This window comes from Falco biarmicus, chromosome 11 (genome assembly GCF_023638135.1).
Source record: "Falco biarmicus isolate bFalBia1 chromosome 11, bFalBia1.pri, whole genome shotgun sequence".
Classification (NCBI taxonomy): domain Eukaryota; kingdom Metazoa; phylum Chordata; class Aves; order Falconiformes; family Falconidae; genus Falco; species Falco biarmicus.
The window spans coordinates 6,916,202-6,934,415 of NC_079298.1; the positions used below are offsets into that span (position 1 = coordinate 6,916,202).

Sequence of the window (18,214 nt, forward strand, 5' to 3'; positions counted from 1 at the left end):
TGTAAAAGCGAAGACATAACAATTAAAAACCTATTAAACTATGAAGTGCCTCGGTCTCCCACCTAATAAAACTGGGATAACAGTTCCTGCTCTCCTACCCCATTCATTCACTGTTGCAAAGAACCCCAAGACCACCAAAGAGAAGACACTGCAGAAAGGCTTAGTATTGTAAGTCTGACACCCTAATACGTAGCTGTGTGTCACACAGAGCAGCTGCAGTTAACCACAGTATGGAAAGCACTGCGCCTGTTGGAATTTTCAAAGCAAGTGTTTTCACTGATGTCAGTGAGACGTCTCTAGAACATGAGCCTTCGTATAGTCTCCAAGCAGAATATTTTTAAAGCATTCACCCCGTCCACATCTGTTCTTTGAGTCTTTGAACTCAAATGATCTGCTTACAAAAGGGAAGGAGAGTTGAATGTACCATTTTCTGGAAATGTTACCAAGCATTATCTAGGTTATATACAAGAGAGATTGCATTGCTTTCAGCTACATTCCCCTGCACAGGCTGATTACCGGCACCGCAACAGGGTGCAAAACTTGGATGTCTCTGACAGGCACACACTAAATAGGCATGTCCCATTCTCCCAGTCACCGAGGCATACCTGAGCTTTGAATTATGTCAGGCCAGGAACAAAGGAATCTTACTCATAACAAAAACTTTTAATAACTCATTTACTGAGAAAGCCTCCCTTTCATCTCTGCCAAGCTTTAGGAAAGGCTGGGAGGCAAGCAGAAATAAACATTATACAGACTCACCACTGCTGGCTCTAAAGTAAACTCTCCAACTTCCTATTTACATTTCAAGATCTTAAGCTTTGTGGTTTACTAGTTCTGCAAGTAAGTGCTTTGGGTTTTGGAGGCTGCCTGCACATGATCTTCCACCACTACTGAAGTCTTCCTAGCTTTTATTAATATAATAAGGAGGTCAGAAAAGCAACAATCTTTTATATACCCTGCTAGCAGAAATATTTTACTTCTCGCCTTTTAAAAACAAAACAAAGCAAGCAAAGCATACAATGTCAAATTAATGCCAGCAAAGGGGATATTACAGTTTTGTTTGTTTCTTTTTCAAACCAAGGATGCTAGAACATGGAATGAGACAGTCTCATTAAAAGAAAAGGGTGTGGAGGACTTCTTTGAGGGACAAGTAGAAGAAGGTGGCAGTTCATGGATATATAACCCTTCTAAGGCCATAGGCTGAAAAGGCACCTAAATAGGCTCTGTGACCTTTTCCTCAGAACACTAAATCTGCGTACACTAAGGACGGGCAACCTGTAACAACAGTTGTGAAGTAAATGTGGTTTTCATTTCATGCAGCCCTCCCCAAATGTAAAAGGTCTTCATTAGCTGGGAAGTCAGCACTGTGACTGCTGCCAAATGCAATATATAAGCCAGTAGATCTGAACTGAATGAGGACAGAGCAAGGGAGCGGTTCCTGCGATACTAATTTATTTCTCCCATTTGAAAGACACTAGCTCTGTGACTCATGTGCAGAACAGGCCTTACAGAAGAGAAGAATATGAAAAAAGCACGAGGGCAGGCACTTATCAATTTCATAAAACTCGCACAGATCATTTCAAAAACTTCCCTAGGCTGCCCTAGCTTCAATAGGTTTGCTTTTGTTTTTATTTTTTTTTCCTACTGCATTCCCCCTGCTTCTCCCCACTCGCCTGACCCACCAAAACTCAGCCCCTTTCCCCTGGTCAGGAGAAGGACAAATTGCTGCCTTTGCTAAACCCTGGGTCACAGCCAGCTGGCACTCAGGCGTGTTGCCCTGGGTTTCTGGCCCTGTCCCCTCGGAGACTGCACGCTTCACGTCAGGGATGCATGTGCAGCAGTGACTGAAGAGTGCGAGGCTGAAGTGCTGCACGCAGTCCTCCAACTCACTCTCCAAAAACACATTGCTTAGTGCCATCCCACTAGATTAAATATAGCTGGCAAAGCAAGTACCAGCCTATTTAGTCCCTGCAAGTTTCCCCCTCATCACAGATGCTTTCAAGCAGCTGAGGAGTCCCTGTGTAGTAATTACTCAAAAGTCTGCTGCTTTAACAATGCGGCATGTTCTGAAGAGGAGATTCTCCTATTGGAGCCAAAATACACTGAATCCACTTGCTGGTCTGGCTCCCACCGAGATTACAGAGATCAGGCTATGAGAACACTTTGAGCCAGCATGTCTCTGCAGCCTCCACTCCAGGATGTACTGCAAAGGACACGTACTGTGCATGCTTTGGGGGTGGAAACGTGCTTTACACTCTATTTGTGTGAACAAAGCTGGCAGCTTGGGCGGATATTGTGGAGCAAAGAAGCTCTATTGTGTTTGCCAGTCATCACGAGAATCAAATGAACAAATTTAGAATAAACAAATTGGGCTGAAGTTCCTGTAGCAGAAAACAGGCAAAGACTAGTCAGGCTTGGTAAAAGAGAGTACGGGATACTCTTCCTGAAATAATCCGTAGCAAATACTGGGACAGCAAAACGATCTGCCCATTTTACTGTTCGTGCAGTTGCACAGGCTCTGTCTTTTAGATCATCTAGTAAATGTGAAAAGACAGAAGATAAACTACTTGTGCCCCTCCAATTAAAAAAAATTACTAAATTACAAGCTTCAAACCACATACACATTATCACTTGGGGAAAAAAGAATTGCACACCAAGCTAGGTGAGTCAGTTCCCAGTGACATGAGTCACAGAAGTAACAAAAACAGATAAAAAAGAAGAGACTGTATCTAAACGTGGAAAGGTTCCCTGACCATCCCAAAAAAGAAGTTTTGAGCACAGAGAGCTGATAAAGAAGGGACGACTGAAAAAGCACAGAGAGCACATCGCCAAACAGAGACAGGGAAAAAGTATCAGAGCCTCTGGATAGGAAGGAACACATACCTTGTATATTTGGGACTCAAAATGCCAGCAAATTCAGACCCCCCTGCCTCAGTAAGCTGAAATCAGGCCAGACAATGTTCCCATTAGAAGCAGCTCTGGCTACTTCCTTCAGCTGTGAATCCAAAAAGGTGTTAGAGCAAGAATGACAAGTATTTTCATAATGGAACAACTGTGCTGGGACAAGTGCAAAGCAGAACACTGATCTCTGTGAGCCTAATTCACCACAATATAGGCAGAAATGAGAATTTCTATGTGTTTTACAGACAAAGCTAATTTATGTGGATCTCTCCTACTTTGTTCAATGTGTATAAATAGCACATACCCTGTACGCACACAAGACTAGCCAGGACCCCATACTGCAGACAACAAAAGAGAAGATGGGGTGTTGCAAAAGAAGATCCCTGCTCTCCCTCACAATGGGCTTCATTATTTTTGAATCTTGCAGCTCTGCACGCATGTGTTCCTTGTCCTCCATAAAAGGCCCAGTCTTGGCGATGAGGCAGTGCCCTCCTAGTGACTCCATAACCCTCAGCACTCTCAGTATTCCCATTCCAGAACTACCATTTATTTTTGCTTACCTTTTTAAATTACTTTAAAGTCTTTTCACAACCTCTAACTACCAAAAACCAGTCTCAGACCGGTCACAGTCAGTTAGGTGTCACATAAGTTTACCCAAACCTTACAGTCTAACGAAACATTTTACTTTAAGGAAAAAAACCTTCTCATTGTTATGTGAATTTAGTGCCCGCAAGAAGAGTGCTATGCTGGTATCAGGTAGGGAAAACTGCAAGATTTATAGGCTAGAACCACAGAATGGTTTAGGTTGGAAGGGACCTTTAAAGGCATCTAGTCCAACCCCCTGCAGTGAGCAGGGACATGTTCAACTAGATCAGGTTGCTCAGAGCCCCGTCCAGCCTGGCCTTGAATGTTCCAGGGCTGGGGCATCCACCACCTCTCAGCAACGTGTGCCAGTGTTTCACCACCCTCATTGTAAAAAATGTCTTCCTTCTATCTAGTCTAAATCTACACATTTTAGTTTAAAACCAGGAAGAAGCAGCAGTACTGGTAGATTACTTGCTGCAAGGAATAGGAAATTTCTGTGCCCAAGTCCCCTGTCACGTTGCTTGTTCATATAACTTTTTTCCTGTTTCTTAACTGGCACCCGAGAGTTAACTAAATCCTTGGTGGTTTTAAATATCTGCAAAAGGGCAATCATGCTTGTGTTCAAGACTGGGACAACATAATACAAGGTAATCTGTACCTGAAATCCCCCTGATCACATAAAGCTTTCAGAAGAAAACAAAGCATTTTTTAAACCTTTAAAATATTCCATAAAACCCGTAAGACACTGGCAGGAAGACAGGCCTTTAGGGAAACCAGTGACCTTATTCCCAGAGGTTAGGGCATGTCTGTTAGACCCGTGCAAGATACTAGTTAGGACTAAGATGCAAGCGCCTATTTCAGTGCCTCAAACCTGCTGCTATTTTACCGTGAAAAACTACTCACACATTTTGTGTAGTCGCCATGGCTACACAAGGAAAGTCTCCTAAAAGTTTAAAATCTACATGTGGGTGCTAGAGCTTAGAGGCACTGCCTGGAAAGCATGATGACATACAGCAGCCCACTCAGAAAAGTCATCCACTGAGTATCCGTCACTTGAAAGGAAAACCTGTGCTGCAGAGTCAGGTCAAACCTGCAGCCAAAGAATCCCAGCCCTAAGCTAAGGGACAATCCCTCAGAAGTGAAAGGGCAGCTTATTTGCCATTCCAAATGCAAATTCTGTCGATGACTTATGCTAGAGCAAAGGAGGCAGCAAAGAATCATGTAAAATGAATAACTGTCCAAAAATATTCAGAAAACCATCTTTTCTTTTCTTTTCCCTCATGGATAATGGATGAGCCCTGAGGTGGCAGTGACTTTCAACAACTACCAGCGCAGACCTGGACTTGGATCAGTAACCTAATTAAAACATGCCTTTTGCTTCTTTCATGAGCTATTCAAGTATCTCAACAGAAACACAAAATACTTTGTGTGTGTCTGATTACCCCAAACTGTCAGTGGTTAATTCCAGAAGTGTATCCTCACTTAAAAATGGTAGTTCTACCACAAATTAAACTATTATAGCCATGGGTAAAATTAGGTTCCACATTTGTACTTTCTAAAATATCAAAGGCATGATTAGCAAAGTCTTTTGTTCAAGATCTCTAGAGTCCTTGAGGTAATGAAAACTGGGTCATGGAGCAGTTTCTCTTAAAGTTAATGCTGTGTTCAAGCAATACCTGCTTCTGTGACTCATGGAGTATTTGGTCTAGAGAATGGAAATACTGTACCAACACCCCCCCAACGGTAGTACCCCTGCTCTCCCCCAGAGAGGGGGGGGGGGGGGGGAGGCACAGCAGATGATTTTGAACAGTTTCCTGTTACGATCCCTTGAAAGAAATCCAACTGTACTTTCACCCTGCTTTCTGTTTTCTGAATTTCTCCTGACAGTTGGCTCTTTCGTTTGCCAGAACCACAACAAAGGACGGCCTTGAGTTTCCACACAGGCCATTTTCTCCCTCTCTCGTCTCTGATCATCTCACAAAGGTATTATTGTTGCTGGCTCACTGGGGCTCAGTGCACCTGAGGCAGATCAAAGGCACTTTTTAATGCCCGCCTGACCACACAGGTCTCTCTCCCACTGCATTAAATTAAACTTGATGATTAATCTCTGTAGCCCTGAGGGTCCCTTGGTGCACACGGAGAGAGAAAATATATATTTCTATCAAAACACAAGTATAATATACTTTCATTTTATAGCCCTAATTAAAAAAAGGAACAGCTAATTTCAGCCAAATGCAGCTGCATATAGGTCTCATTAAAACACAAATACAACTGCTCTGTGTGCTCTGCATTCATTTCATGCAGTATATGCAGGTAATAGATAAAAGAAGAGTAAACCAAAGTCCTTTCACAGATTAAATCCAGAGCAGTTTAGAATTTGCTTATTGTCTGTTGGCTAGAATTGTTATACCTCTGAGCAGATGAGTGAAGGAAGGCAGTTAAGGAAACAATTATAAAATGCTGAGTAGTTACATTTAAATAAGAACCTACTTAAAACTAGCCAAAAACTGCACAAGCATCTATTCCTGAGTCTGAACTCAAGTGATTCAGAGCTTTAAAAGGTTCTACCTCGTCTACGGGGTGCAGTCTGCGTATGACTTTGGGGTTGTTTTAATGACCGAACAGAACATTGATTAACATCAACGTGGACTTTATCATGTCACTTTTGTTACATTAGCATATTTAATGGACACACATCTGTCATGGTCATGGAGTATGCACATGAAAAATCCTGTGAAAGTGTTTATACCGATATGCCATCCTCTAGCTGGGAAGCAAAACAACTATAGTTGTGAACTGGGTCTACATGAGAACTTATCAATATGCATAATACTAAAAATTAATAAATAACCAACACATCTCCTCCTCCAGGGCTAGTTATACTAAAGGAATAAGTTAGAGCCAGCTGGCCCATTTCCAGCTGCTCAACATTGCCCTTAGACCTTCTGGGGAAACTGTCTGCAAGCTCCTCGGCTCATTTTGGTCCAGTATTATGTCTATTAACCAACTCATTTTAACGATTTAAACTAACTCAGCTAAACGAAACAGGTTAGGAAGAGTTCACAGAAACCGCTGCTTCTGAAAGGGCAGAAACCTCCATCAAAAAAACTGGAAATAATAAAAGTAGTGGCAGGCTTGAAGGGTGACTTCTTCCCCAAGAGTTGGTATTTGCAGGGTGCCCTACCTGCCTAGTGATAGACAAAGAGATACCAGTGTAATTTTTCAGAGACAGAGTAAGCTAAGAGTGATGGAGTTTGAGGTTTGAAACTCTTGTTTAGGAAGAAATCCAAATATATTCCAATTGGCCTACAGGATTTACGCTTTTGTGAAATGCTCTTCTTCACAATACTGGGATTACTCACATCTTTAAATTCAATCATGTGCTAAAATGCTTTGCTGAACTACAATCCATGTGACAAGATCACTATTTATTCATGCTCAAGATCACCATGTATTCCTGCTGTTACTACGAAGACAACGTAACTTACTGTTAAGCCTGACATTTGATTATCAGCTTCCTTTCTTTTTCTCTGCTGGAGCTCTTTCCATGAACACTTCTAGCATTCTCTCTCTCCGACACCTCTAGCACTCTCATTGCCATTTGCTCATTTTGGAAAAATCCAAGTTGTAATCAGTCTAAATTTAAGACCAAAATGAGTTTTAAATAAAAAATGTGGCAGAAAAGGGTACTTATCTAAATGGAATGCTTTCAGACTCATACATTTTAAAAAGGTATAAATTTCAAAAGCAGACACTAAATTTTAATTGCAATCTCAGAAAAAGCTTTTGTATTAATTCACTGAGAAAAATTAGCAAAGTGAAAATTGCTTATTGGGGCTTTTCTTTCTTTTTAGTCACGATACTTATCATAATTCTATACATCATGGCAACTTTCAGCAGTAGAAGGATTTATATTGATTAAGTGAAGAGGTGGGGGAGAAGGACTGTGACTGAAGACATGCACTCCTTCTCCAAAGACCCTATTCTGCAACACATTAGTGACAGGCTTGTCATGGATAAGTCAAGCTTAGAGTCTTTGGCTCACATTTCAGGCTGCTCTTTAAGCCACTCTAGCATCGTGGGTTTTACTTTCCATGTCATTTTTCAGTATTGATTTCTACTACTATTAAAGTTCTTGCTTAATACCAAATGCATGGTAATATATAATTAATATCCAAAGGTAAAGATAGAGTTACCAGAAAAAAATTCAAGGAAAAGGGTGAAAAGGACAAAGGTCATTTTTCCCTTCAAAAACGTCAGTTAATATATTCCGTACAAATCAGAACTACGCATACAGCGTACCCCCATGTGGCATGACGATGTTCCACAGATCATAGCAACTCGGGATGTAATTGGCTGGTTCTCACATGGCAGGTTATGTCCTTTCACATCTGCTCCAATTACTCCTATTAAAATAAAATTAAAAATCTATTTTACAAAAGAGCAAGCCAACCCTCACAAAACAGAGCTCTTCCGCACATTGCTGACTATCACACTGCTGCTACAAACTGAAAAAGTCAACTTAGTCAATAAACAAAGTTATTTTATCAAATCAGATTAAAATGTAGTTTTATACCAGATACATAAGGACACAAGATGATTTCTCCTATGTTCATGTTTATCGCCATAATCAATAAATGTTATTTTGACAATAATCTGACCTTTACTCTCTCAGGTAGTACACTAACATGCAGAATAAAAGACTGCCCTGCTGTGAAAGGCAGTACAGTAGACTGCAGATGTGTTTATTTGTTCACAGTTTATCATGCATACACTGTATGATGTGTTTTGTCAGGGGATGAGCTGGAGAAAAGGGTAACTTGGCAGGAGATCGGAAAGCTGCCAGTTCTGTTGTCTTAACTGTGGCTGCTGTTCTGTCCATGTCAGATGGAACCATGTAAAGGCAGATTACTCCTTCCCTTAGAGGAACTGTGCTCGGCTCTAAGGAGCTTCTGCGTGCAGGACAGGGCAGGATGTAGGACAAACTCAGCAAGCACTCTGCGTGCAGCAGAACCACAGACCCAGGAGATGCCAAGAGCTTGTTTACAGAGTGGGGAAGACCTACAGCCAAGCTTCAGCGCACATCACATCCTGCCTAGTTCACTTAAGGGGAGGCTAACGTGGAAATCCTGCCCTCTCCTAGGCTGCATTCCTGCATCACATTGCCCTGCACCCAGCAAAATGCAGCAGCCCAACAAGTAATAGTCTTTTGTTTGTCTTATTTTTTTTTCTGGATGACTACTTTTCAACTGGCAAGCCGGTCACCAGACCATGCGTTGCATCTGTATATGCAATGTGCAGTCTGATGACAAGTTTGCCAATCCTGCTAGAAAAAAAGAAAATCTTTCTCCTCACTGTAGAAGGATCATGAAAGCATTTGCTGGACATTGTGAAAGATGCCAAGTGCTATTGCTGGTCAGTATGCTACATTTCATTGACACCTTCTTGTTTAGGTCACCACTGCAAGATTATGTTATCAAATTGGTCTGTTGAGGTTTGTCTCACCACGATTGCCATGGTTTTCATGGTATTATCGTGGTTGGAAGTTAGCTAGATAATCAGAAAATTAAGGTCTAAAATCTTACAGCCTTCAAAAATTTGTCCTTGCTTTATCCTAGCTGGCTCATAACTATGTAGCAGCATAGCTGTCATACACAGACTTTACTTGTAAGGAGCAACTGAAAGCTAAAGGTATGGCTTCTACCTTTTATGTTTCATTTTTCAGTGCTCAAACACAGACATGCATGAGTTCAGATTAAGAATTTTGCATAGGGTAGTCTTAAAGGCAATTTCCTGTGCTAGGCAACGCTGTGTTGAAGTTTCTTAAAGGAGTTAAAAATGTTGCTCACACTTCAGAGGGAACAGGTCTATTAAACTGAATTGGCAGCAATTGTTGCAAATGTATTTTCATAAACAAAACAAAATTGAAGATCCTCATGTTTAGATATTTTCTAATCACTAAGAAAACACATTCTGCAAAACATGCATTCTGGGCCTTTTTGAAATCAGTGGGATTTTTTCAGTGGCTTTACTAGTTTAGAGTTGCTAGAGTCTTCCTATTTGTGATTAATTGAAGTCACACACCAAATACTTCTGGAACACTCTCATAACAACGAAAGCTTAGATATTTTATTCACTAAAAATAACAATGCTGTTATAAGTCACTTTCACCTTTAACTTAGTTGGATTTTTTCAGACTCTGAGGCAGACGCAAAATCTGTTGAAGATTCTTAAGAGAGACTGAGAACAAGAAGTCTGTATACCACACAAACTGTAGGAGAGATTTTAGAAAAGCAGGCAATGCTTAGCGTGTGTACTTTTGGATCCCTTCCATAGTGACAAAGTATTTTAGATACTGTCCAACAAATTAACTACTTTTGCTGAAATAATACTGATGTCTTTTTAAAAGGTGCAATGAAAACATTATTTTTAAGAGGCCAGTCCCAAAAGACTGGTCTCCCATACTCACGTTTCTACCTGTAGGCTCTTTTAAATTGGTACAGTAGGTCAAAATGTAAGGCATAATTACTCAGCTTTTAGATTTCTATTTTTCCTTAATAGGTATCAGATGGAGTGATTCAGGAGTCATAGATGACCTCCACAGACACACATTAAATAATTCTTTACCTTTAACTTATTTTATTCAAAACTTTGAAGCTTTCATAAACTTCAGGAACCTGTCCAACAAAAACATACTTTATAGCCAGCCAAAAGCAGATCCATACAGTGCATCAAAAGTTATTAACACTGAAAACAAGATGTCCATCATGTCATTTTGGTTTAGCCTGCAGGATATGAAAGAGTCCTTTTCATTACTGTGCTGTTACAAACTCTTTTTAAAACAACCAGCAGAATGTCTTCAAGAATAAGAACAAGGACATCCTAACCTAATGCCTACTAATATACAAGTCATAACCTTAAAAAAAAAATGTAAACCTCAGTATTTCAATGCAGATCACCAAAGGGTAAGCACTAAAACATACATCATGATGTACCCTTTTCAAAACAAAAATTTTACATCAACTACTAGAGCTATTTATTTCCAGTATTTTCACATTTTAATTCAGTTTCAAAGATCTTATCTCTATTTTCTTTTCTTTTGTCCCCCTTTTATCATTACTAAAAGATTCATTCACTGCCATCCTTAGTATCTTTTAATCAGAAGACAGTTTCACTTCCTAGTTCTATTATCTGTGTTCTCCTTTTGCTTTTCTGTTTTCCTCCAGGATTTCCAGCTCTGTATTCTGTATTCCAGCAGTACTCTACACAATGTAGGCTGAATTAGACTTGAAAAAGAGTCAGGTTCTTGTTATTAACAGCTATGAAGGAGAGCCATGAAGAATAGCCTCACTATTCAGTCTCTTTATATATATTTGCACTCTCCAGCTCTCCTTTTGCTCCTGCCGTCCTCTTTTTCTATTTAAATCTTTTCTTTTTTATTGTCTTTTCTACTAGTTTCACCACCTGTTACCCTTCCCAGATTCAAGAAGGATGAGTTTCATCTTAAATCTTCCTCTTTTCCTAGACTCTACTCAGTTGTCGTGTGATTAGCGTGCAGGTTCTCCCACTGCATTATGGACACTCTTCCCTCTGTAATGTGTCTCTCCCTCTCTAACAACCTATAGGTTTTTTCTCTCCCAGCCAAGATTTCAGTAGTCTGCTAGTGTTTATGATGCCATCTGGGAAAACATATTCTGATAAACAGGACTACCATAAGCAGACCGTCTCTATCCACTGAAGTCTTACTCTGCTGGATGCCACTAGCTATGTATTTCTAATGTTAAAGCTTCTTTACAGAAGTCTATAGCAAATGAACAGATAGCTGCTTTCCATTCTTCTTTAAATTCAATTCATTGAATTCAGCACATGAAATTTACCGGGTAAACTTTTTGTGCTCTGAATCCAGTACTCACATAATGATGCCAATTAAATGAGGACCCTTCACCATCATTTTCATGTGCTCTGTGACAATCCCGTTTTTCAGCAAGTTCATTATTTCAGGTCAGCTTATTAATACATCCTTTTCAAGAACACAAAACTGCCAGGGCACATAGTCGTAAACACATTTTTATGCAATTAGGATACTAATTGACGCAAACAGATTTTTAAGTCGCAATAGAGGGGAGTCAACACATGTTCAACTATGACACTAAAACTCAGTCCTCATTTTGCATCTATATCTGTATCTAATCCTTCTGAGGTAATAAGAAAAGCAACCTGTATGATTACTCAACCTCATCAGAAATAGTTGTCAGAAGCAAAGTAAAAGAAGTTAAACATTTTGAGAGTGCCAGGCCACAACTTCTAAAAGAACAGATGAGATTTAAAACATCACAAAAACATTTGAAACAAAACTTGTACTTTAGAAGCTAATCATGTTTCATTTAGATCTAGAGAAAAATCCTCTGACGAGCAACAGATTTCCATTGAACAGTGCTGTTTCAATAACACAGAAACTTTCTGAGGCAAGACTTTTTTCTGAATCATCAAACCTAAAAAACCTCAATCTACTGCTGAAAAAGTTACATTGAATCACTCTGTTATTGACACTATTTAGATAAGGCTGAACAGCACAGTATGAAAATGAAGTCGTGGAGCCTCACCAAATATATTTCAATTTAGTTGAATCTGGGCACATCAGAATATTGTGCTGGAAAAAAAAAAAGCATAGCTAAGCATCAAGCCTCCCACTCCAGTTACGCATAAAAAGTTCAAAATGACAGAAGGGGAATGCTGTGCAGTGGCCAGTTCCCTCTCTACTCTTATTTGCTCATTTAGATACACATTATTTACATACTCTAACCTCCTAGACCAAAATCAGTGGTTTTGGTATATATCCCACATTGTGCTAGCATGAATGTATGCAAAAAAGTCTCTGTTGCATTATTTAAACAAAGCATGAACCACTTCTAAAACTAAGAAGGAAAACTAACTATGAACAAGCCTCAGAGGTGAGACTTCTCCCTTAGAATATAAATTTTTTTTTCTTCCCTATTCCCAAAGTTTTGAGCTACGGAAGATGCAAACGCTCAGCACACCAGCACGCTAGTACAACAGCATTTCTGTACAGGAATGCAAAGTGTAGAACTAGCAGAAATTAATAAACAATTTGGAAATCCAGCTGAGAAGAAATGAACAGTGAAGACCATTTCTATAAACAGATATTCAATATTAGCAGTTATTGTGATTTTTTTTTAATTTTAGTTATGCTACTTCATAAGAATAGCATCAGAGCAAATTGCTGGATATGAAATAGGCTGTGAGAAAAATGGCTTTCTACAATTAATTCAATATATTCCTGTTTCAAAGAATAGTAAATATATTACTGAGTACCTAGTCCTCCAGCATGTGCATCGATGAGAGATGCTGCTACTGCGATCCCTTCAGGGAGACCGAGATCTTTTGCTGCTTCTGGCGTTAGGCCTTTTCCAACAGACTCTCCAGGAGACAAGACGTGGTTTCCTGGGCAGACACAAGAAAAACCAAACACCTGTCAATTTACTAAACAGAAAAACAAATGTGTATGTTATTACAAGAACTCCCTTCCTCTCCCTCAAGTTAGTGTGGAATATATAAAACAAAAAAGTGCATCAAAGAACTCTATCTGATTAAGAAGTATCTTTCATTATCTGTCTGTATATTAAATACAAACATGCTAGATCAGGCTGTCCCACAGCAATTTAAAAGTTCAAAAGGACTCAATGTCCTATCTAGCCACAGAGAAAGATTTCACCACAAGCAATTAAATCCTGCTTGGCATCTTTCCAAGAGATATGAAATACTTCTGCAGCAATCCCAAGGTCCTGTGGTGGTTGCTGTGTAGGCTGCCTGCAGCCATCCTCCTGTGCATCTGAACGAGATTCAGCTCAGCCCATGCTCACAGATGAAAACTGCACCTGTTGCACAAGGCAGGGGCCAATTTTTTCTCCCCATTTCCATCCTTTCCAGCAGTCTCTACTAGGAATAATGTGTTATAGTAACAGAAACTCTGAAAAAGAAACTGGCTTAAGCAGCAGATTCCTCCTATTGCAGCTGTATTTCCTCACAGACTTAAATAATCCCTTTTTGAGCCTTCAGTGGCCTTATGATGTATGAAGAACATTATGATCCCCCCAAACTCAAGCAACGCAACCCCTCCCTCTCAGTCCTGTCACCAGGGAGCCTGGTGGCAAGTCCCACCTGCCTCTGTCTCTGCTACCGTAATGCACGTTAAGTTTTGCCTTGTGAAAAGAGATTGTTTCAGTAATTAAATCATGGTGATAGAAACTGCTCAGAGCTTAGAAGAAAAAAATCTAGATTCATTAAACTTTCAGAATTTAAGGACACCCCCCTCTCTGGCTGCTGAGTATAATCACAGCCGAGGCAGTGAGACTGACAGCTCCTGGAACTGCTACACTTCCCTCTTTAGCTAAAGATTTGGTGGGTGAGAGGCAGTGAAAGGCACAGTGGGAGCTCCCACATACCTCCCTGCCAATACCACGGCCTTTAGTAAATATCTGTAGTGTTTACTAAATTCAACAAATCTTCTGGGCAGAGTTGACAAACCTCCTTTTTAAAATAACACAAGCCTATTTCCACAGTCCATTCTATCGAGAAAGTTACACCTAAAGCACGTTCTGATGTGCAGAAAGGAAGTATAATATAACATCCTCCACAACAGAGGTTAAGAGGAATAGCGTATCATAAAATAACAGGAATATACTAATGCCCATGAGCATAATCTGCTAGAACTATAGTCATACTACCTTACTGCTCGATGCAAAGAAGGTTATGATATTAAATTCACATGCGGAAAATGGGTCTTCAGTTTTACCCATCACTTAGCTCTTTGTCTTCTCTAAGTGATACAGTGTAAGGAAGGTGCCCGCCTCCTGACGGATGCAGTGTACGCATATGGACTGCATGCACCCCTTCTTGGTGTTCGTTTCTCCAGAGTTTCTATTCTATTGGCAGCCACACCACCACCTTTGTAACGCTAGGCTGAATCTCATACTGGAAATTTAAAACATGTATAGCCAAAACTTGCACACTTGACTTTGGGTTTATATTCAAATATTGGGGGCAGTAACCATACCTCACCATCTAGCTCATAAATAAGGAAGTGATGCCACTAAACTATCTTCTCACAGGAAAAAAAAAGGTCTCTATTTTATTAATTCTTAGTGTAAAGTCAAAACATTGTGCTATCTTTTGCATTTTTTCCCCAATAAGTTGGTAGATGAGGCTGTTTCTCTTCAAAAGAACTTCTGTATTACTTTTCTGGTTTTTTAAGACATTGGAGAATAATACCAGTAAAACAAAGTTGCCTGTTTCTCTTGACATTCAAAGAATCCACCTGCAGGTGGAAGGAAGTTCAAAAGAGTTCACACAGCTAAACCCACAACTTTTTCTTCAGAATCAGTTGCCTGACCTGAAAGCATACAAATACCTCGTATATACTGCACGAGGTGAATTTAATCTGAAATAAAACCTCTTTCCAGCCACTCAGTTCCATGGTTGGCTTGTTTATAATCAATCACACTGGTCAAACATTTTAGTGTGTAATAATTTGGCGGTTAAACTGCATTTTAGAGATCAGGGCTACTATTAGACAAAATCTTTTCCTACCAACTTCTCAATTACTATTTCTAGTTAATGAGCACTAAGGGAGCAATTTCAGAGATAAAGATAATCCTCTCCTCTACAGCAGCAGTAGAAAATGACCCTATAGATTCCTTTGGTGCTAGTTATATGTCAGAAGGACCAGCAGCATTGCTATCCCCCCATGGGCATAAAGCATGTGAGAACACGTGGGGCCGAGTTTGTGATCTGAAGATGCAGCATAATAATGTTGTGTTTTTGAAAAATGAACTAACAGTAGAGTATGCCCCATCTGGTTTAGAAGTCAAGGTAAACCTGAACTATTATTCCTTGACCAAAAGCACTTCCCGACAATCTGGGAAGCGACAGCAGATCGCAGTCACCCATGACAGGGACTGTGGAGTCTCCTAGGTCACCCAACAGTCAGGGAGTGCGGAAAAGAGGTGCCAGCATGCGAGTGCAGCTAGGAGAGGATACTGACTCTGCCCCTCTACATCATCCTCCCCCCTTCAGAAATCAGTGAAAGCTCTCCTATACCCATACAGTATGTTCACAAGGAGCTTTGTAAAAGGGAAGCAGCAGGCTCTGCATGGGCGCTCCCTGTCATCATGGAAGCTGCCTCCCCACCCACGCAAGCGTGAGTGAGTGACTGTAGAACGGGCAGAGCCCTGACTGAACCGCATGGGCAGACACCTGGAAAGGGGATTCGAATTTTCATGGTTTACTGTTCACTGAAGAACTAGAAAACTCAGCCAAGCGTCAGCTTCCTTAGAATGTGTATGTATAAAGCTATTAAATGACTAAGAAAGAAAACACGCAAAAAGCAACAAAAGAGGAGCCACAATTTCAAAGTAGAGCATCTGAAACAGATGACACTCCAGTACTAGACTGGGAGAGGGTGAGTAGATTCTTACTTGAGCAAAACACAGTGGCTTTAGAAGCCAAGGGACAACTGCTATAAAAATCAAGGTATTCCACTGTTACACACCAGCCCTTCAACAGCAGGTGCTGCCACCCCTAAATCCTACCTGTCAGGGGGAAGACGCTGTCAGAGAGGGAGGAAGGGAAATGAGAGCCGCCTGCATACAGAGGCGGGCAGTGAGCGTGACAGAGGGCTGCATAAAAGAGGCAGTGAAAGGACCGAGTCTTCTCAGGGCTCCTGCCAAAGTAAATGTATCGAGTCTTTTGTTTACAGTAGTCTCCTGTGCAAGTCATTTACCTTTGCTATAATGACTTCCAAAATTAGACCTAACCAAACAAACCCACAATGGCTGAAGCTGGAGAACTTTCTGTTTCGGTAACGCAATGCCTTAATCCACAACCTTTTCATTTCGGATGAGACACACTATTTCTAGCTATTTTTTGCCCTATAAAGCAGCGAGTTTACAAAAGGAAAAAGCCGTCTGAATCTCTTCCTCCTCTTTTATCCTTCTTCGAAGACTAATGTTAGAATTTGCTATGATCAGGCTTTGTTTAAAGAATTTATGTGGTACCAAGGACCCTTCTACCTTTTTAGGCAGTTACTACAGCAACCAGCTATTTACCAGACGCAACACACACGACAGACAATAGATCTTCAGTCAACTTTAGTAATCAAAATTCGCTGTAGTGGCTTACTAATATTTAACAGAACTAGGTACTTTAGGACATAGACCTTTTTAAAAACAACAAAAGCAGAGCGCAGCAGGGGGCCCAGCTGACTCAGCTATGATATACTCACTGCCAGCAGCTTTTCATCTACCACGCAGAACGGAGCTGCATTTCATACGCACTTATATTTGGCTCTATAAGTGCACAAAAGTACAAAAGGAAGAAAATCAAAAGGAGACGTCCCTTTTCTTCACTAACTTGACGCAAGTAAACTTGAACATGGATATATCAATCCCTTGTAGAGATTCCAGCAACCTCAGAAAGAAACCCAACCGAAGGGTACATCCTGACTCTGTTTTACAGCCTCCCCCAAACTGGACAATCGAAATGCTTTTTTAATTTAAAAGACAATACACAAAAAATATATCCTGTTAAATATGCAACATAGAGCACGCGCTGAAGAAGTTATCTAGTTAAACACACGTATAGCTGATTGTTCTACAATTTTTAACCCAGCCGACCAGCAGAAATAGCGCTAAGATCAGAAGGAAGCAGAATAACGATGCAGACTATAAAATTGTACTTTTCATTTTTTTCTTAGGACTGAATGCATGATGGTTAAAAGGTGTCAGTAACAGTCACATTTGGGCTTTTTTTAACCTGGAAATACCCTCCATAAAATTTCCTGGTTGGCAGTTAAAAACTTCAGGATTTTCATTCAGGAAAACCAAAACAAATTGTGATACTATAGGCCAGCTTATTTAAAAGTGAGAAAAACAGTTGGTTAAACAAGATCACTTTGGCTTTCTTCAGTTCAAAATTCATCTCTGTCTCAGCAAGCTGCCACAGTAGCTTGAGGCAAATCTGATTTGGGTCCTTTCCATCCCACTCTCCCATACAGCTTATGCCTTTGGCTGAACTACATCTCAACTACCTAACATGTAATTACTTAAGGCAGACATATTAGGTTGCTAAATACTGGCAAAAGCAAGCAACCAATGTGCAGGCAGATCCTGATTCATTAAGCTGAAAAGTAAATTGGTGTGCAGACCATAGGTGGCTACTTCAACAAAGACTACTTCCTTCTTGTCCAAATGAAAGACAGCTACTTCATGTATAAATGATAAGCTTTCCTGGTTAAAGGTCAAAAGAAAAAGAAAAAAAGCATTCTGCATCATTGGATCATTAGGCATGTACATTGACGGACGTGACTGAGTTTTCGTTACTAGATTTCAGTGAAACAGTGCAGAATGAACACCTCTTGTAATGCATGGTTCACTACTCACTATGCTGACATGCATGTGGGTATACAATACATAAATTCGGATGTCTTACTAACTAGATGCAACGTATTTGCACCCAAACTCAGCTACCTGATCTCACATTTTTGCTTGCACGCAATAATCTCAACAGGCTGATGACTTAAGATTTATGGCACTTTACAGCACAATATTTCTAATAGTCTCTCTAAATACGAAGATCATGGATCTAGATGACGTGACTATTGCCACACTTTCAGAGTTGCAAGTAATCAGACTTTTTTTTGGTACAGGACATC

The 18,214-nt window shown here is 40.3% G+C and overlaps 1 protein-coding gene across 20 annotated transcripts in view; it reads right to left on the bottom strand.

The window, feature by feature from the left end:
* The window catches only part of FGGY (FGGY carbohydrate kinase domain containing), a 325,624-nt gene that overhangs the window by 63,338 nt on the left and 244,072 nt on the right, over window positions 1–18,214 (bottom strand). For all 20 annotated transcript variants that reach the window (XR_008824735.1, XM_056356585.1, XM_056356584.1 and 17 more), the window contains 2 exons: window positions 12,820–12,948; window positions 7,789–7,892 (listed from right to left, as the gene is read on the bottom strand). Coding sequence is in view for 19 of the 20 variants with exons in the window: in XM_056356585.1 (XP_056212560.1) it covers window positions 7,789–7,892; window positions 12,820–12,948 (233 nt within the window). In the remaining variant the exon portion in view is untranslated. The remainder of the gene's footprint in view (window positions 1–7,788; window positions 7,893–12,819; window positions 12,949–18,214) is intronic.